This window comes from Alexandromys fortis, unplaced genomic scaffold (genome assembly GCF_014885135.2).
Source record: "Alexandromys fortis isolate MF-2015 unplaced genomic scaffold, M_Fortis_MF-2015_v1.1 scaffold_122, whole genome shotgun sequence".
In the NCBI taxonomy this organism is placed as follows: Eukaryota; Metazoa; Chordata; class Mammalia; order Rodentia; family Cricetidae; genus Alexandromys; species Alexandromys fortis.
The window spans coordinates 1,149,046-1,169,456 of record NW_026068004.1 but is presented as its reverse complement, the minus strand read 5'-3'; the positions used below and the strand labels follow the sequence as shown (position 1 = coordinate 1,169,456).

Here is a 20,411-nt window from a genome sequence, read left to right as displayed (position 1 = left end):
TTTTTTTTTTTTGGTTTTTCAAGGCAGGGTTTCTCTGTGGTTTTGGAGCCTGTCCTGGAACTAGCTCTTGTCTGGTCTCAAACTCATAGAGATCCGCCTGCCTCTGCCTCCCAAGTGCTGGGATTAAAGGCGTGCACCACCACCACCACCACCACCGCCGGCCCCAACGACTAATTTCTGAGCTGTTGTTTTATGTGGTTTTTGGCAGTACTGGGCACTGAACTCAGGGACTCATGCATGTTAGACAAGTGTCCTACTAATGAACTATTATCCCTAGCCCTTTTGGGTTCTTTATTTCAAAACTAAGTCACACTAAGTTGCCTGCATGGGCCTTGAACACTCCTATCCCACTTCTCCCCAGAAGCTGAGAACACTGCTTGCACAACCAAGGTCTGACTTGAACTGTGTTTAATATTTTGCTGGCAGGTTAGTTTAACAGGTACAGAAGAAATTCAAGACTGAGGGTAAATTAGAAGCAAAGCAAACAACAGCAACATTTCCCACCCCAGCAAGCTAAAGAAGCTGAACATAGATTCACAGTGAAAAGGAGAAAAAGAGCAGGGAAGAGGTGCCAGAGGCACACAGAGGTTAGAGAAGCAGATTTACTGTGCACTTAGGCATTATCATCCAGTCAATGGGGACTGTTACTAAGGAAGCTTTTGTTTTTAGTTTTTTGTACTGGGTGAGGAATCCAGAGCCTCACATATCTAAGCAAGCACTCTCCTGCCATTAAGCTATATCCCTAGCCTTTTACATTTCTTTTCCTTTATAAACTTTGTGATAGATCTCACTAAAAATTGCCCAGGCTAGACTCATTCTATACCTTAGACAGGGCTTAAACTTGAGATCTTCCTGCCTCAGCTTCTTAAGTAGTTGGGATTTAGACTATACTCTCTGGCTAGGTCCACTGTGGGACTTTTTCAGCAGGATAATCTACCTGATTAATTTAGCATTTTTTTTTAATGTAAGTCTCACTCTATAGGAAAGGCTGGCCTCAAACTCAATGCAGTTCCTCTGCGCCAATGTCCCCAGTGCTAGGTGGCTGCCATACCTGGCACTTTCATACTTTTGAGGATTATCTTTCTAGTTGGAATGCGAAAGAAAGCTTGATGAGAAACAGAGTGAAGAAAGATCAGTTACCAGCAGTTCCTTAGTAGCCCAAAGCAGAGATAACAGGCTTGGACTCCTGTGTTGGCTCGCGGTGGCGCTAAGGAGATGACAGGTGGAGAGAAGCATAGGAAATAGACTCAACAAAACTTGTTGAAGACTGACTGTCTGTCTGGGCAGCTGCAGGACAGGACAGAGACACATGAAGCCTGGGTTTTGGCATGGGCCATTGGATAGATAGCAAAGGAGAAGACAGAAGCAGCAGGTCTGGAAACAGAGAGACATAGACATTTAGACTTATAGCATTTAGGATGTCTGTAGAATAACCACAGGGAAAATGCTGCCAAAGGTGCTGAAAGTTACTACAAGTACTAAAAAACATAAGAGCTATCACACTTTACAAAGTGGTTTGATTCATGAAACAGATCTCATTATACATCTCATTTAAAGGCCTCAGAGAGACTACAATTAGGCTGGAAAGCTCAGACAAACATATGCTGAGTTAAGTACAAAAATACAAGAACAGGGGTGAGCAAGGCAGTTTGGGCTACTAGAATGAATTGCAAGAAAAACACTTGCTACATTTAAAGAGCATATACCTTCCAATAAAAGTTCCAATGGAACTTTCCAAATCATCACCAGCCTATTTGTTGAAGGTACCATGCCATCCTTTTTGGCTTTGTTTTGATTGGTTTTATATGTGTATGGGTGTTTTGCCTGCATGTATGTATGTGTATCATGTACATTCAATGCCCGAAGCAGCCATCAGATTGCCCTGGGACAGACTGGAGTTACAGACAGTTGTGAGCCACCCTGTGGATGCTGGAGTCAAACCCTACACCTCTGAAAGAACAGTCAGGGCTCTTAACTGCTGAGCCATCTCTCCAGTCCCAAGTACTATACCATCTTTAAAGTCAGAAAATGAGACGTAGTTGAGAAAAAGAACAGAAAAAAGAAATGCTAGCACTTCAGTTCTGCTCTTACCATGTGTAAGAAAAGGCGAATAACAACACACACTACTGTCTGCCGCCATCAGTTCCCAGTTCTGCTCCATGACTATCTTCTCTAACACAGAACCTGAGCTAAAGCTACCCCAGAACTGGCCTCATACCCCTTCACAAAGGCCAATTCCTGCTAGAGCTTAGACTGTTCGCTGTACTGCCTTCTTTTCCCTTTCCTGGAAGATCACAGGCTAATCCAGGAGAGAAGAACCCAGAGATGGAACATTGCTTTCCCTCTGTTTGCTTCTCCCAAAAGAAAGATGGAGGGATATAGGGAAATTCCAGGCCCTGGCATTTCCCTATTCTTCCTGATAAAGACAGTATTACATGAATACTATCATTATATAATAACAAATTTCAATAAAATAACAAATAACAAGTCCTCTCACACATACAATGATTTTAAATAATCCCAAATAAACTAGTTTAGTCCCTGTTTCTCTGTGTATCCCTAGCTGTCCCTGTCCTGGATCTCTGTAGACAAGGCTGGTCTCAAACTCAGAAATCTTCCAGCTTCTGCCTCAGGGGTGCTAGAATTAAAGGCATGCAACACCCCCGTCTGGCTTCCCTGTTTTCTAAGTTCTGTAAATTTACATTTATTTATTTGGGGGAGGGGGCACAGTATAGGTGTGGAAGCCAGAGCACAACTAGTAGCAGTCAGTTCCCTCCTCCAATCATGCTGGTTCTAGAGTCAATTTCAGGGCATCAGACTTGGTGGGAAGTGCCTTTACCTGCCATCATCTCACTGGCCCTAGCCCTTGTTTTTACTGTTAGTAAAAATGACCAATAAACACTGGAACTGAACTTGCTATTTTCCTGGAGGGGTGGCATGGGCCAAGCCAGCATATTCTGAACCAACTCTGACATCCATACTCAGTATGAGGTAGCCTTCCCTGATGCCAAGCTAGGGGTGTTTATGAGCACACAAATGCTTGTCCTAGGTCTAAGATGATCGTCCTCATGTTACAGACACAATTATACTGAGAAGGCCGGCCCTCCAGGTGTTCTCCCTGCTGGAACTGGAGCCTATCTCTTCAGCTACAGGTCACTGTAGAGTAAGAGCCTCACTGGGATTCTGCCCCAGCAATATATAAAGAAAATATGGCGCAAAGGGCCTTAGTGAGGGTCGCGGACTGGACAGAAGATTCTCTTGTCTCTGTATGTCTCCCTGTTTAATAAGCCTAGGATTCTGTTGTCTTAATTTTGTATTTGTGTCTATGTGTGCTTACTCATATACGTGCATGTGTGTATTTGTGTACATGCATGTGGAGGCCAGAGGCTGTCACTGTGTCTCTTCTTCAATCACACTGAACCTTACTTTTTGAGACGAGGTCTCTCACTTGACCAGGAGTTCACTGGTTCAGCTAGACTGGCTGGCCAGCAAGCACTAGGAGTCCTCTTTTCTCTTCTTCAGCGCAACTACAAGAGGACCACACAGCACCTGGCTTTTTACACAGGTTGTGGAGACTGAACTTAGGACCTTGTGTGTATGGCCATACTTTACTGACTGGACCATCTTCTATAAGCATGACAGCTAGGTGGGAGTGACCATCATTTGTTCATGTATTTACATGGTTATTATCCTTTGTCGTGTGTAATATCTACTGTATACTATAAACCCCCTGAAGACAGCGGAAGGTTATGCAACCTACTATTCAGTGTCATATGCTAAATTACATCTAAGAAGTTCTTAACAAAGTTCTATTTGTTGACTGAGATAACAAGGATTCTGGAGGGGATCTATATCTGTCAAGTGGCATCTCTGAAAGTAGAGCATCTGCAACAACCCATGAAACAAGGCACAAAGGACACAAGGTGCACACACACACACCTCTTCCAGGGCAGAAAATCAACAGGATAAACCAAACTAGGGACTGAAACAAGATCAAAGATTCTCTAAATTAGTGGAGACATTACCTTCCACTCCCTGAAGTGACTCACAGAAACCATCTGATACAGAGTCCAGATTTACAAAATAAGGTGCAGAAAACAAGCAACGATGTGGAGAACATGCCAATTAACAGCCAAAAGCCATGAGATGTGCCAAAAGGGATTGAGACCTAAGTGAATTCTGAAGTAGGCCTAAAATACCAGGAAATACCCTCTATACTAGAGTAAAGGTTAAAAAAAAAAAAGCAAGGAGAGGACAAGGGAACCTGATACTCCTGTTAGATATAAGGTCAGATAAACTGCAGGACATCAGCAGCACCTGGAAGGTGGTAATTACACTGAACTTGCAAAGGTAAAGCAGAGAGCTCTGAGTCATGAGAACAAACCCATCACAGCACTGCCTGCCTGCCAAAATAAACAAGAAAGAAGCTGTATCTCCCACAATAGCCCCTCTGTCCAGTCTTGCAAAGAACCCAGGTCTTCAAAAGCCTGGTACAAATGGAATGGAGTATACTAAGGCCTGAACTGTCGTAGAGCACAAGTCCCACAAATGTTCCTAACCTCAACAAACTGGTAGTGAGGCTAGCCTATGAGATTTATGTAGGAGCTAGGCCTGGAGGTTTCCAAACCAGTGAATCCTGCCCTTTCCGCATCAGAAGTGAGATAGGATTAAAGGCCACAGGTGAGAAGGGTTCTTCTTCTCTGTGTCAAGAATAAGATATCTTTTCAGGGACTATAATAAAGTTCAATGACGGAGGATTTACCTAGCACTTACACAAACCTTGGGTTCAACCCCCAGCACCTCAAAAAAACAAAAACAAAAACCCCTACCCACCAAATTAATTAATACTGAAAACAAACGATTTCTCCCCAGCACTTTGCTGGCATAAAATACAAAACTTACATATATAGCTTCTTCCCAGAAAGAGCAAACTGTTTTGCTCAAGGTACAAAATGCAAGTGAAACAGAAAGCTAGGTGCTAAGTTTTTTAAAGACAAGAACCCTTTACTCCAGCATCAAACATACACTGGGGAGTGGAAGAAATGGCTCCGCAGTTAACAATGTACTGCTTAACTCCAGTTCCAAGAAATCTGACCCCCTCTTCTGGGTTTGGCGGGCACCTGCATTCATGTGCACAGACCCAAACAGAGATATACATAAACACAGAGCACATTTTAAAAAACTATGCTAGAATCTCTGATCTTGGATCAATCCACTGGTCTCCCTCAGCTTCTTGGACAGGTGACTGACTGCTTCTGCAGCTAGAGAAAAGGTGTGTGTGAGAGAGAGAGACAGAGACAGAGAGAATATCTCTTTTTCTCTTGCTGATTCTCAGTGTAGAAGGCTTCAAGTCCCACTTCTCAGAAAGCACCCAGTTCAATCACCTGCATTCTTACCTCTGTTTGATCTTCTCAAAGGAACAGGTGTATGCATGCGTGCGTGTGCGTGCATATGTGTGTGTGTGTGTGTGTGTGTGATTTAATTTTTTTTTTCTGGTTTTTCAAGACAGCCTGACTGTACTGGAACGTTTTGCCAGGCTGACCTTGAACTCTGGCCTGAGTGCTGGGATTAAAGGCAGGCGCCACCACTGCAAGCTCTTTTTTTGCTTTTATTTTCCCCACTAGATCCTATGCTCCAAGCATTTCTCCCTTCTTTTAATTTTATTAACTTATCCTGCTCTGCTGGCTTCTTCCAAACAGCACTTAGTTAGGCATTCTCAAATCTCACCAAGAATACAATAAGGAGAGGCAAACAAAGCAGGACAGGATGGCGCACACATTTAATCCCAGCATTCTGAGGCAAGGTTACCACCAGGAGATCAGGGTCAGCCTGGACTAGAGACCCTTATTAGAAAGTAAATAAATAAATAAATCTCTGCCCTACAATCACCTCTTTTAAAGGTCAATTTCCTTTAATTCCTTCAAATTCATTCTCAAAGCTCTCCCTTCTGCACTCACTTCCCATACCTCCACTAAAAGTGCCTGAGTAAAAGTGACCTGGGTATTACACACCTACAGCTCACCTCCGGTTTTATCTCCACATAATCTGACTCTGCAAGACACACCCTCCACACATATCCTCCTAGAAACTTCTCTTTGGTTCCTCCTAACTCTCTCCCACTTCCGTTTTGCAGACAATTTCTTCCCAAGGACCTTCTACCTCTGCTCCAGAAAAGATCCTCCTTAGAGACAGTGATTTTGTCCTCAACCTCTTCCTTAGGTGGCCTCTCCCGGGGCCTGAGGCTTTGATTAAGCTGACCCACAGTTCTTCACTCGGCATTCTAGACCACCAGCTGCACCGCACCAGCCTCAAACCTTGGCCTCAACTCAACCCCATAAAACACCAAATTTCCTTCTGCTCCTTTGCTGCCACCATTTAACTACAATTAGCCACCCCCCCTTCTAGTCCCTATTTTGTTCTGTGACACCACCCACCCAGATATCTGAGTCAGGGACCCACAAGTCAGTCTCAGTTCTTCCCCTTCTCCGTCACAACCACGTCCAGTTAGTCACCAAATCCGCGGACCTGACCTTGAGCATTCCTGACTTGCCTTAGCTATCTACATCAGAAACCTCCACGGCCTACTCTCTGCCGCCATTACTGTGACAGACTCCTAATTGGTTTGTCACTATTACTCCCTACTCCAATCTTCCTTCACGCTGCTGCCAGAAAGGAAGTGTTCCTAAAATGTAAACCTAACCACAATCCTTGCCTAAAACCTTCAATGTTCCCACGAGTCTTTACAAAAAAAAAAAAAAAGTCCAAACTACAGTATGGTATACAAAGGCAGTCAACATCTTAGGCCTATCCACATTTTCCACTCATCTCATTCTTCCCTCATACTCTACACTCCCAATTCCACCCACATTCTCTTCTCCCAATAAGCTTTCAGCCCCTCCTCTATGCGTGAAGACATGAATGCCCTTTACCCAACCTTTTTGCCCAAAGAGACTCAAATCCTTAAGGTAAAACCCAGTTTAATCTCCCTCAGATGCCTTCCCTGCCTTCTTACCTTGCCTGCACTGGTACTACAATACCTTAGTACCAGCATTTATTTATATTACAGCACTGCCTACAACAGATGCTAATCATCAACTGAGCAACGCTTCCCCCATTTAACTGTAAGATCACGGAGATTCAAGAACAAAGATCTTTGCTTGCTCAGCACTTCACCTACTCCCTGGTTCAGAATACAAGTTCAATAGATATTTACTGATGAACACATAAGTCTTCCAAAGAAACCCCCCAACACTCTGAGAAATTAACAAATCGGGGTAGACCTGAACGCTGCATGGTAGGTAACTTAGGCACTCAGAAAGCTAAGGCTGGAAAACAGCTACAAGTTCCAGGCCACACAGCTACAGAGTGAGAGAGTGAGACCCTGTCTCAAAACAAACAAAAATGGCAAAATAGGTCTTGATGAAAATTTAGTGGGTTCTTATATAACCCTTGCCAGTTATTTATTGTTAAAATGATTACAACAAAAGCTGTGCAGAGAATGGGCAGACTAGTATCCTAGTTTTCTTTCTATTGCTGTGTATAAAACCATGACCAAGCAAGTTGAGGAGGAAAGGGTTTATTTGACTGACAGGTAACAGTCAAATAAATATAGTCCTCCAATACACAAATACAGTCCATCATCAAAGGAAACCAAGACAGGATCCTGGAGGCAGAAACTGAAGCAGAGGCCACAGAGGAACTCTGCTTACTGGCTTGCTCAGCTTGCATTCCTATACAATACAGGACCACCAGCCCAAGTGGCACTGCCCACAGTGTATTGAGACCTCCCACATCAATCATTAATAAAGAACTGGCCCACAGGCATGCCTGCAGGCCAATATGATGTAGGCATTTTCTCAACTAGAGTTTGCTCTTCCCAGGAGGCTCTATCTGGTGTCAAGCTGACCAAAGGGGAGCAGTGGGGAAGAAAAAGGAGAACAACCAACACAACTAGGTATCATGGGACACCAGCATTTGCTAATTTAAAAGAGAAGAAAGGGTTAAACAAGACTCAAGAGTGGCAGGTTCTTGCATCTCCTCGACCCACCCTTCTTCAGACCCTCCCTGTAGTCAGTATGGCTTTCCCACTAGCTATATTCTGCCTTGGTATGGGCCAAAGAATCTTTATTATCAACCAACAAGAGAAACATGTATTCACAGCCTACAGAGGGTTATCCCACAGCAATGGGACACCAGCATTTGCTAATTTAAATGAGAAGAAAAGGTTAAACATGACTAGGAGTGGCAGGTTCTATCTTACAAATTCATGAGTCCTTTCAAATCCTTTTAAAACATGATGCTTATATATAGACAAAGAGGAGTTTCTAAAGAAGTCCTGGGATAGGGATTGATTCTCATTTTATTTCTTTTCTTCTTTATTTTTAATGTGCTTGGGTATTTTGCCTGCATATATGTATATCTGTGCACGACTTGTGTACCCGGGGAGTCCAGAAGAGTGTCAGGTCCTGTGGATCTGGAGTTAGAGATGATTTGTAAGCCACCATTTGAAAGCTAGGAATAGAACATGGGTCTTCCCAAAGAGCATTCAGTGCTCTTAACTGCTGAGCCATCTCTCCATCCTCTAATTATTATTTTTGAAGGCAAAATCTTACAGGAAACCATTAGCAAGATTAGTATCTGAATTTAAAGTCAGAGGTAGAGAGATGGCCCAGTGGTTAAGAGCGCCTGATACTCTTGCAAAGGACCCGAGTTCAGTTCTCAGCACCTATGTCAGATGCTTCACAACTCCCTATAACTCCAGCTACACGGTGATCCAAAACCCTGACCTCCATGAGCACCAAATACACATATACATACCCACAACATAGACACACACACATAATTAAAAATAATTTAAAATTGTTTAAACAAAATCCTGCAGTGTAGTCAGTAAAGATGCCCCAATGGTATCCAATATATCTTTTGATAGATATTGGATCCCTGGTTGCTAGGTTCCTCCATCGCGGATGCAATAAGCCAAATCAAACCGAATTGATAAATCAGGTTTAATGAACAGAGCAAAGCACCTCCTGGGTGACCCTTGGGAAAGCAGGTGAGGAATCACATGGCAAATATGGCCTATAGGCATGGTCGTGAGCAGCCCCAGGGAGGGGCTGACTTTTGGCAGGCTTTCTCAGAGACGGAATTTGAAATCAAAGGAGACCAGAGGGTGGAATGGGAATGGAACCCCTAGCTGGAGATCCCCAACATCCCAGCCTTTTTGGGTATACATGGACGGCGGTAGGACTTCTACCTAAACATCTTTGTTCTCTCTCTCTCTCTCTCTCTCTCTCTCTCTCTCTTTCTCTCTCTCTCTCTCTCTTTTTCTTGCTCTCTTTGTTGCTGTGTGTGTGTGTGTGTGTGTGTTTGGGGGAGGGTTGTTTGTTTGAGACAATTTCACTATGTAGGCTTAGTTGGCCTAGAACTCACTATGTAGACCAGGCAGGCCTTGAACTCATAGAGACCCACCTGCCTCTGCCTCCCTAGCACTGGGACTAAAGATTTGTGCCACCAGACCCTACCCATCCCTCTCTCTTTTTATTGTGTGAACATCTGCATGTATGCTTGTGTACCATATGCAGACCTGGTGCCTTTGTTTCAGGTCCCTGGAACTGGAATTACAGGTGGTTGTGAACACTCTCTCCAGCCTTTCTATCACCTCTTAATCTAGTTTCATGACTCAACGGCATCAACCTCTAGAGTGGTTGGCACCCGGAGAGTACTCTCACTCTCATCCATCATCTACATCTACATCACTCCTCCCAGAGTATGAAACACAAGCTTTCACAGTCGCATTTCGGAGTTTCCTTTTTCTCTCTCTGCATACTCGTGTGTGTGTGTGTGTGTGTGTGTGTGTGTGTGTGTGTGTGTGAGACCACATGGGAGTGCACATGTGCACGAGTTGTGCATTCATGTTTTAGTGTTAAAAAATGTGTAGGTACGTGTGTGTACCCATGTCTGCTTGTGGAAGGCTGACAGCGGGTGTCTTCTTCAAACTACTTCCCACCTTATTCTGGGCTAGTCTACCTAACCAGCTTGCACCAGTGAAGCCCACCTGCATTTGTGCATTGTGGGGATCTGAGGCTGCATCAAGCACTTTATCCAGAGTCTTCTGTTTTATTTATGTTTAGTTGTTTGGGGTTATGTTTGCTGGTTGGTTGGTTGGTTGGTTGGTTGGTTGGTTGGTTGGTTGGGGTTTTGTTTATTTGGTTGGTTAGATTTTGATCTGCTCTGCTCTGGTCTGGTTTGGGGGCAGGGTGTCATGCATTCCAGGCTGGTCTGGAAATCACTATGTATTTAAGGATGACTTAAATTCCTGATTCTCCTTTTTACAGCTCCCAAGGGCTGAAATTACAGGCATTCAACACAACACCCAGTTTACGAAGGGCTAAGAAGCAAACCCAGGGTTTCTAAATGCTAGGCAAGTGCTCTACCAACTCAAGCTATGCTCTATTTTGCTTTGTTGAGACAGAATCTTGTTATCTGGCCTAGGCTGATCTGGAACTCAGTTCTGCAGTTCAGTCTGTCCTCAAATTAGAGATACTCCTGCCTCAGCCCCTCTATAGCTGATGTTATAAACTTGAACCACCACACCAGGATTCTTTTTTCTTTTTTTAAAAAAGACAGAGTCTTACTATGCAGGCCAGGCTGGTCTCAAACCCCCCTCCTCAACTGGAAGGAATTGCAGGCATGCACACCATCATGCCCCACATCTACTCCTAATCTCAATCTCATTCTTTCCATGCTTTTAAGTGTCCCACCCATCTCCCCAGTACCACATGCTCCAACACAGTATCTCTTAGAGGCACTACCAAAACATAAAGGACAGTGGGCTGATTCACTGCTGCTAACTGACTAAAAAGCACAGCCAAAAGAAATTACTTCCTATGTCTCAATCAGCATGCTCCTTTGGATAGAAAACTGTCTGAACTCCAAAAGGCAACTCAAACAAGCTTATTCTTTGCATCAACATAAAGCAACCATGTTTATCTTTCTGAGTAAAAATTACTATAGAAACGTATTATAGCAAGACAGAACCCAGCAGTACAGCTGGCAAAGCTATGTCCAAAAAATGATGATGACTGACCAATTAATTAACTTGTCTCAGGTTACTGGCCAAATCATCCCTGATAATTGGAACATCCCTGATGACTGACACATGATCACTCAAAGTTTGAAAAGAGAAAAACATGTGCTTATACCCAGGGAGCTTCCCACTCTAACACAATTTTATACAGCCAGAACAAGGACAGGACACTGACCACAAAGCTGTCCTTGAGCACTCCACTCTCTCCTAGGCACACTGCATCTATCTGTTGGCTCCTACACACACATACACACACACACACACACACACACACACACACACACACACACACAAAACCTATATATACATTTATTCCCATATGTTAAAATTTTCTACATTAAATATCATATTTTTCATGTACATGTGGTATTCATGCAAGTGTGCACATGTGTTCATACGTGTGTGCATGTGGCATGTAGAGATCTGAGGCTGACACTGGAGTCCTCCTCAATCACTGTGCACTGTACTCACTGAGGCAGGGCCTCTCAATTGAACCCAGAACTCACCAATAAGGCTAACCTAGCTAGCCAGCTTGCCCAGGAATTCCCTGTCTCTACCTTTGGAGCACTGGAATTATATTTAGTAGGACACCACCACACCACAGTGAGATTTCCATGGGTTACAGGGATTTGAACTCTGATCTTCACATTTGCTGCTTGTAAGGCAAGAGCTTTCACTACTAAATCATTTTCCCAACCCAAATTGAGCAATTTTACAAAATATAGATTGAAAGTGCTCATATAACTATCCCTTCTCTTAATAGAAATTCCCAACTGGGAACTCAGCACTTGGGTGGCAGGAGCAGGAGGATCTCTGTGAGTTCAAGGCCAGCCTGTTTTGCAAGAGTGAGTTCCAGGGCAGGCTCCAAAGCTACACAGAGAAACCCTGTCTCTAAAACCAAAAGAAAGAGAAAGAGAGAGAAAGAGAGAGATTGATTCCCAACAATCAACCATACATCCAATAATATACCAACTGCCCTAAAAGACTGGTACCTCTACAATCCTGGCCTTAGAGGCTGAAATAGGAGGGCCAGTGAGTTCAAGGCCAGCAAAGGCTGAATTGAGACCCTAGCTCAAAAATTAACAAACAAATGGGGAAGGGGCTGGAGAGATGGCTCAGAAGTTAAGAGGATAGACTGCTCTTCCAGAGGTCCTGAGTTCAATTCCCAGCAACCACATGGTGGCTCACAACCATCTATAGTGGGATTTGGTACCCTCTTCTGGCGTGTGTATACATAATAAATCTTTTAATTATTTTTTAAATAAATAAAACAAAAGTTCCTATTAGAGGGGTTGGGGTGTCACTCAATGGGAAAGTACCATAGATGATAACAACCACAAAAGACAAAAGCCTTAGCACTTTTACATTACAGAGCATTATTTCCCCTAAAAGTCAAGAACAACGCAAGAGCATTATTTTTACTATATGTGTGTGTGTGTGTATGTGTAATTAAGAGACTAATCGTGATGTAGATATTATAAGACATGAGAGAAAGAAGGAAGCCACCAATGGATAAAATAACAGGGGAAAGCTGCTCGGGAGATGCAAATGTGATGCTTTAGCTTCAATAAAGGAGGTAAGATTCACATAGCCAGAAAGGAAGAGGCCATTGTAAGAAGAGGGGACCTAAGAAAAGGCAGAGGCAGGATGAGAACCTGAATGAAGGGCTCTGAGATCAGCACAGACAGCAGAGGACCCTGTTGAACAGTAGCAAGAGGCACAGTTTGTGTCCAGACCAAATCAAATCATGGAAAAGCCCAACCCTGGAGACAAAGACTCCGTGACCTACTGTAATCTATCCCCAAACTGAGAAGTTCTGCAGGGAAAAAAAAATGATGTTTTATTAGAACTAACACAAAATGCTCTCTAGGGAGGCTGAGGCAGGAAGATGGAGCACTAAAGGACAGGCAGAGACTATATCTCAAAATAAATATATATTAAATAAACAAACAAACATTTAAAGGGCTGGAGATGTAGACCAAGGGTAGAAAACTTGCTTGGTACACAGGGGGTCCTAGGTTCAATCCCTGGACATTTCTGTTCCCGCCAAGATCTTTAGGATCTGGAACAGGCACTGAAACACAGCAGGACAACAGACCATGGCTAGCGGATCCCCCTGGCCTGTCATATCACTTGCCAAGCCAGACCAAGGCCAGGGTTCCCATAAGCACTGCTAGGACATGCACACGTTGTATTATTTCAACAGTGTGGTATGACCAAAGCTTGTGATTTCCCAGCAGATGAACTTGACTCAGTTTCTGAATTAACAGTGCCCATGTCCAGAAGCAGCAAATACACCATTGTTCTTTCTAGAAGCAACCCACTCCAACTCCAGGACTTTGTTCTAAAAGGGAACTTAAGAACTGAGTTCACACGCCGGGCGATGGTGGCGCACGCCTTTAATCCCAGCACTCGGGAGGCAGAGGCAGGCGGATCTCTGTGAGTTCGAGACCAGCCTGGTCTACAGAGCTAGTGCCAGGACAGGCTCCAAAGCCACAGAGAAACCCTGTCTCGAAAATTCTTCAGGGTGTTACTTAGGTAAGCAATTCCAAATCCTCAGTCTACAAAACTTCCTCAATGTGAAACCTGTGTTTGGACAAGTCCTTGTGTCTAAATTCACTGCTCTTAGTAATACTACCTGTGTAGGGTATTACAGAACTCAAGTAAGATAAATAAGAAATGGCTTTGAAAATCTAAATTTTATACATGAAAATTTTAAAAACAGTGATAGCATAATGTATGCTAACAGCTTGATATTCTCATAAAACCAATAAATCATTGGTTGTTTGATTTTAATAGATGGAAACCTAAAGAGTGAGTCAGCAGTGTTTTTAGGGTTAGGGCAGCAGAGATGCAGAGCTAGACTTGAGCCCAAATCTGAACTCAAAAACCTTTCTACCACAATCAAATTGTCTTGTGTGTGTGCTTACACATGTAAGTGTGTGTATACATATCTTTCGTGTAACTCTGTGCAGTGACTTTCTGTGGTATGCTGACCATCAGTCCTTACTAACTATCTAACAAGAATTTCAATTTGTAAGTCAATTCTGAAGTTTGTCAACATTATCCATGTTGAAATGTAAACGCTCTCTTATTCCTGGCCCAGGCTGGCACATTTAGACTTTTAAGTTTCAAAATTTTGTGAAAACACAAAATCTAATTCTGTTTTTTTTTTTTTTTTTTTTTTTTTTTTTTTTTTTTTTTTTTTTTTTTTTTTTTTTTTTTTTTGAGACAGGGTTTCTCTGTGGTTTTGGAGCCTGTCCTGGAACCAGCTCTGTAGACCAAAATCTAATTCTGAACTGGCGCTGCGTACTAGCCTGTAATCCCAAGAAGCACAGACTTGGAAACTCAAAGCCAGTTTCAGCTAGCTACACGCCCATCCGTCCGAAGCTGAAAACCTGTCTTCAAGTCGACTAACTGATTTTAAAATTAAAAGCAGGGTTATACAGCAAGACCCTAAAACAAACAAACAAACAAAAGGACAAGCCCAAACCTCCCAAGGAACCCCAGAGAGATTCTCTCTGTCCTCATCAGCCTCAGAATCACTTGTGTCTGTTTTTTCCCTGCTAGATGTGAATAACCAGGGCAGGAACCAGACCTCTCTCATCATCCTAGCATCTCCAATGCCCAGCCACTTGTTGAGGGATATGGAGGGTTGTTCCCACTCTGAAACGTTAGCATCAAGCTATCCAGTGCTTCTTGACTGTTGGCCAGCTCTCCGAAACAGCCTGTGGGCTACTTGGGAAGTGAAGGAGAGCATTTATGTCCATGCTGAATCTTCCAGCCCTGCCAAAATCATGCTCACTACCAACACGCAGGGTAAGAGTTGCCAAGCAGTTCTGGAAAATCCTGACAACCATTACCAATAAAGTTGCTTCATCCCTAGCTCTGCTCCATCCACACTGTGAATACATCACTTGTCACGTTAGCCCCTTCTATGGGCAATTTATGTAGCTGAGAACTACAGACCTCCTGCTCTATCTGAAAATCCCATTTTGTTTTGTATAAAGATAATTCCTCAAATTATTACAGTAAGGATGCAACTAACTTGGAGGCCCACCATTGAAGGTCTAGAAGCCTACAGTAATATCAATTTCCCCCATTTCTCTCCAAAACAAATTTTTTTAATATTTATAACTTTTATTTTATTTTGAGACATAGTGCACTATGTAGTGTAGCCCTTGGCAAGCCTCCAACTCAGAGATCTATCTACCTTGGTCTCCCAGATGCTGAAACTGAGGGCATGGATGTGCTAATTTTTTTAGAGATTATTTGTTTTTGTGCATGTGTGTGTCAGCAGGAATTCATGTGTACCATATGTGTGCCTGGTCCACAAGGACACCAAAAGAGGTTTGTCAGATCCCCTGGAACTGAAGTTACCAAAGGTTGTAAGCTGCTACACTGGTGCTGGGAACTGAACCCTGACCTTTTGCAAGAGAAGTGCATGCTCTTGTCTGCTGAACCATCTCTCCAACCCCAAGGCTTTTTTTTTTAAAAAAAGATTGATAGACTGCAGACTGGAAAGATTGCCCTGCAGTTAAGAGTACCTATTGCTCTTACAGAAGACCTAGGTTTGACTCCCAGCACCCACATGGTGGCTCCCAACCATCCATAACTGCAGTTTCAGGGGATCCTAAGCCCTCTTCTGACCTCCTCCGGCATCAAGCACCCACGCGGTACATAGCCATACAAGCTCTACGTGCGGGCAAAACACTCAAGATTGATAGAAAAGAAAAGCGTCTTTTAGAAATAAAAGAAAGAAATGAGCCTGCATCTGAAAAGAATCGAATTCCTCCACACTGGAACAAAGTCATACTGAGTGAGATGCCTGAAAGACCGAAACACCCGGCGCCCATCCAGGAACAAGCCCTGCTTCCTCTTTACCATGACAAGGGAGCCCAACTTCCTTTCAGCTGGGAGCCACCAGTAGCTTAACCCAGGGAGGTCCTGAGATTTCTTCCTGTATCAGGGTTTTAACTCTGCCGGCCGAAAGCTGCCACAGCCGGAGCCAGCCCCAGCACAGCCTCCCTCTGAGGAGTCGCCCAGGGTTGCTAAAAAGCCTGCAGAGGAGACTTAATGGAAGCATTCAGCAAGCAGCTTTTTCAATGAAGTTGAACAGCACAACCTAACCTCTCCGCGCTCGGGAATAATCCGTACTTCTTAAAAGGGCCACGGGGGGCTGACAGAAAACTCCCTGCAGGCAGGAAACTGGACGGCTTATAGAAGCTGATGCAGCAAAAACAAACAGAACCCCAGAGGGTCCCTTTTACCATTTCATCTGGTCCCCACCCCCATGCTGCATTCCCAAATAGTGCTCTAGTGTGACCAGAAAAAGAAAGGGGGGGGAGGGAGTACAGCTTTGTCGTTAGTGTCCCTTCACTGGGTAGGTGTTGTAAACACGTTTGCCGGCCTCGGTCGTTAAGGCTTGAAGATTTCTCTCCTTCAGGGGGAAAAAAAGGCAAGGCTAGTCACAGAGCCCCAGCTTTAAAAGGAGATGGGGGGGGGGCTGCCTGTGAACTTTCTGCGAGAAAGTGCAAGCTGCGGTCGAGAGCACACTGATAAATCAAAGTTGGGGCCCCAGCGCCACGCACCCCTGCCTTCCACTCGGGGCACCTGGGCGCTCAGGGAAGGCAGCCTGCAGCCCTGCTGGCCTGTCAAAACTTTCTCTGCGTGCACTCGGCGGAGATTAGGCATTAACTCGCTCAACCGCTTCGCAAGACAGCCTCCAGGGGCTGAAATCCGAGCTCCGAGACCAATCTTTATTTCTGAGAGGGGGGAAAAAATAACTAGCCCCCTGCCTCATGCCGGCAGGCCCAGACACCGAGGGAGGGGGATGACGTGGGGGTGGGGAGGCCTCGCCACCGAAATCTGCACACTCACGGGCCACGCAACCCACCCGGATCCCCCACGACCCCCGGCCAGGGCGCTGCTCGGCAACCTAGGCTCCCCGCGCGCCACTCCTCCGAGAGTCGGGGAGACAAAAGCGGGCGGGCGACCTCCGGAGAGCCACCGCTGGGAAGCTCGCCCCGGGAAACCGATGGAGAGCCTCTCCCTCGAGCCCAGCTCCTCCTCCGCCACCCAGTCCCACAGCAGTCGGTCTCCAGAGCCAGCTCCACGTCTCTCTTCCTCCGGCCCCGGCCAGATAATAGAGCAAACAGTGTGAGTGGTGATAGGGGAGCGCCGGCCTGGCAGCAGGGCTCGCCGGATCTATCTCAACTATCCAGAAGCCGGTCCCCGAGTGGCGGCCGCGGCTCCCGGCTCCGGCCCGCGCGGGTGGGCGCGCCCCCCGCCCCACCTGCAGCCGGCCGCGCGCGGGGCAGCGAGGGCCAAGCCGCGGCCTCGGGGTCCGGCCAGCGGCGGCCCGGCGCCAGCCTCACCTTTGTAGCGCTCCAGCACATCCTCGTACGCCTGCACGAACTCCTTCTCCTGGCTGCGGTTGGCCGGCTGCTGACCCGGCACGTAACCGGCCATGGCTGCCCGCGCCGCGCTCTGCCGGGGCCCCGGGGGGCGCCGGCTCCAGGCCCGCGCGCTGAGGCGGCGGCGGCGGCGGCCCCAGCCTCGGCCTTTGTGCGGTTCGGCGGCGGCGGTGGCAGCGGCTCCCTCGGTTCTCTCGCTCTCGGCTCTGAGTCCGTCTCGCCCGGTCCGGCAGTCGCGCTCGGCTCCTCAGCCCGCTCGCACCCGGCCCGCTCGCGCTCCGCCGGTCCCGGCTCGCGTTTCCGCCTCCCCACCCCTCGGCTCCGCTCCTCCCTCAGCCCGCCCCGGCGCGACGGCGGCGGCGGCGCCTCCTGTCAGGAGCGCCAGGCCGGGCCGGTTCCCCGCCCCTCAGCCCTCCGCCTCCGCCGCCGGGCGCGTCTCAGCCGGCGGCCGCAGCCTACTGGGCCGGGTGGGCCGCCGACCACCGCCCGGGCGGGCCGCGGGAAGGAGCGGGGCGGCGAGCAGGCCGGGCCGCTGACAGGAGGCCCCGGGTCCGTCAGGACCAGAGGCCCGGCGGGTGGTAGCGGCCGGGAGACCCCCGGGCCGACCCAGGCTGAGCCGCTCTCCCCACTCAGCGCTGCCCTACACCGGCAGCCGGGACAAAGGCGGGAGCCACGGCCTGTGCGGCTGCGGGAGAAGGTCCTAGAGAAAACCTTGAAGGCAGGCGGAGAGCAAAAGACCTAGACGCCTCACATCCAAGGCCAGACGGCTCCAGAACCGAGACAAGGGCAAGCCCTGGCCAGGACTGCTCTGGGAGGCCGAAGTACGACCACAAAGAAGCCCAGGAACAAAGGGTTGTCCAGAAAGAGACAAAACCGAAGTGGAAGCCAGGGGGACAGAGCCATCACCGTAAAGTAAACCAGGCCAAGGAGCAGAGCCTGAGAAATGACAACTGAGAAAGCAATGAAAACAGGATTCCGACTGCACGTGGGGGGAGGGCATCAGCCCAGGGAGGGGGGACCCAATAGGATTAGTAAACTGTGACAGCTCTCTTAACGGAGCGACTTAGATCAAAAGGGACAAATGTGGGAACCTGAGGCTGCAGCAGGACTGTCAGGGAACAAAGAAAGGCTTCTGGAGGAAAACTGGTGAGGACAACAAGAGCGAAGCCAAGAGCCAATTCTTCCCCGCCCTCCAGAAAGAAAAAGAAACGTAAACACGGGCAGGAATTTCTTTGGGACCATTTTGTAAAAGGGTTCCCAGCGTCCTCAGGTTCTCATTGTGTCCTTCAATCCCAGGATTCATGGGTTGGCTGGAACCAAGAGCAATGATTGAGGGATTCCGAGACGGTCATGGCAGCTCACACCTGTCATCTTAGCAGTCAAGAGGCTGAAGCAGGAGAATTGCTACAAGTTCAAAGTTAGCCTGGCCCACAGAGTAAGGCCCTGTCTCAGACAAACGAGAGGAACTTTGGTAATTGTAAAACGATACTTTTAACCCACATCAGGCCCCATTCAACCGTTGTTTTCCAGGGGCCGGGAAGTGGTTGTGGTACTTAGACTAGTAAATGCCACCGTGAAGGCACATGAACACATATAAAAAGATTTCACGTGGCATTGAGCAACCAAAATTGACACTTGGAATTCCACTTCAGTTCCCGTACTTAAGAGTTTGAGGTAGGAGCCTCTTAGCCTAGAGCAAGAACTGTAGCTTTGTGCCTCGTGAGTAATGTCAGTTATTTGGTCAGCCATTGCTCACCACACCAATAACCAGAAAAAGAAACGCCGCTTCTCACTAGTAGGTGCAATATAGCCTTCCGCGTCACACCCTGGTCGGAAAGCAGCTGAGCAAATAACTAATCATACGTCTGTCTGTCTGTCTTCCCATCCATTTTTGCTGAGCTGCCCAAGTTCTAAGTGTGGAGGTTACACCAAGAGGGCCTGGAAGAGGACAAGGAAGATCCTTGGGGCAAATACTCTTCTCTTTCCAGTTTAACTCTGTGCTTAAAAAAAAAAAAAAAATCATAGTTCACAGATTGAGGCCAGCTGCTAATGAGCTTAGTCTGCAAACACAAGGAGAAGGGGTCTTAGCTCTAGAGAACTCAAACTGAAGGCGTGAGCGTGGTGACTGACAGCAGAGACTAGGCAATTGCCGCCTCTGGAGCTCTGGACTGGGCCAGCGCTGAGTCACTGCATTTTCCACACTGCTCACACCAATAGGGCTAAGAGGGCCCAGGCCAAATTCACCTCCACAGGCCTCCACCCTCGCCCCCTTCACCAACCGACACCTGCCTCCTCCCTCAGTACATTGGAGCAAACAGAAAAGGCCCCCATCCCTCCTAGGCCTTCTCCCAGCACCGGTTTGTGAGCAGGTTTCTCAAGAATAGTGACTGATTCTCGACAAAGCTTGGGAAATAACAGAGGGAAGCGTCTAGACCAGGAGGCTAGGGAGGACAAGGCAAAGGGTTGAGGTTCCTATTAAGAAACACAGTAAAAAGCCAGTCATGGATCACAGTGAGTCAGAGAACAGCCTGGTCTACAAGGTGAGTTCTAGGCTAGACAAGGCTACACAATGAGACCCCACCCCACCCCCACCCTGTGTCATTGTCCCCCATTCTGTGAGTGCCTCGCCCCTCCCCCAAAAAAAGAAAAAACAGTAAAGCCAGGAGTGGTGATGCAAACCTGCAGTCCAGGCCTTTGGAAGGCTAAGGCAAGAGAACTGTACATTTGAGGGCAGCCTAAACTATATTTATACATAGTGACAGCCCCAAAAAGGGAGAAAGGAAGAAAAGGAAAGAAACCTGGTAATTAGGAAGAGGGCTCTGGTTTGCGCTGTAGCTAGAGTGCCTCTCTCCAACCCAAGTGGCTTTCTTGACGAAATTTGCATTTAAATACTCCCCTGAGAGTTTGAA

The 20,411-nt window shown here is 46.6% G+C and overlaps 1 protein-coding gene across 7 annotated transcripts in view; it reads right to left on the bottom strand.

The window, feature by feature from the left end:
- Macf1 (microtubule actin crosslinking factor 1) overlaps nucleotides 1-20,411 on the bottom strand; it is a 329,723-nt gene that overhangs the window by 290,622 nt on the left and 18,690 nt on the right. Inside the window, exon 1 of one of the 7 annotated variants that reach the window (XM_050161309.1) lies at nucleotides 17,464-17,680. The exons of the other annotated variants lie outside the window; for them this stretch is intronic. Coding sequence (XP_050017266.1) covers nucleotides 17,464-17,557 — 94 coding nt within the window. The 5' untranslated portion in view covers nucleotides 17,558-17,680. Of the gene's footprint in view, nucleotides 1-17,463; nucleotides 17,681-20,411 lie in introns of those variants that run through there. 7 annotated transcript variants of the gene reach the window in all.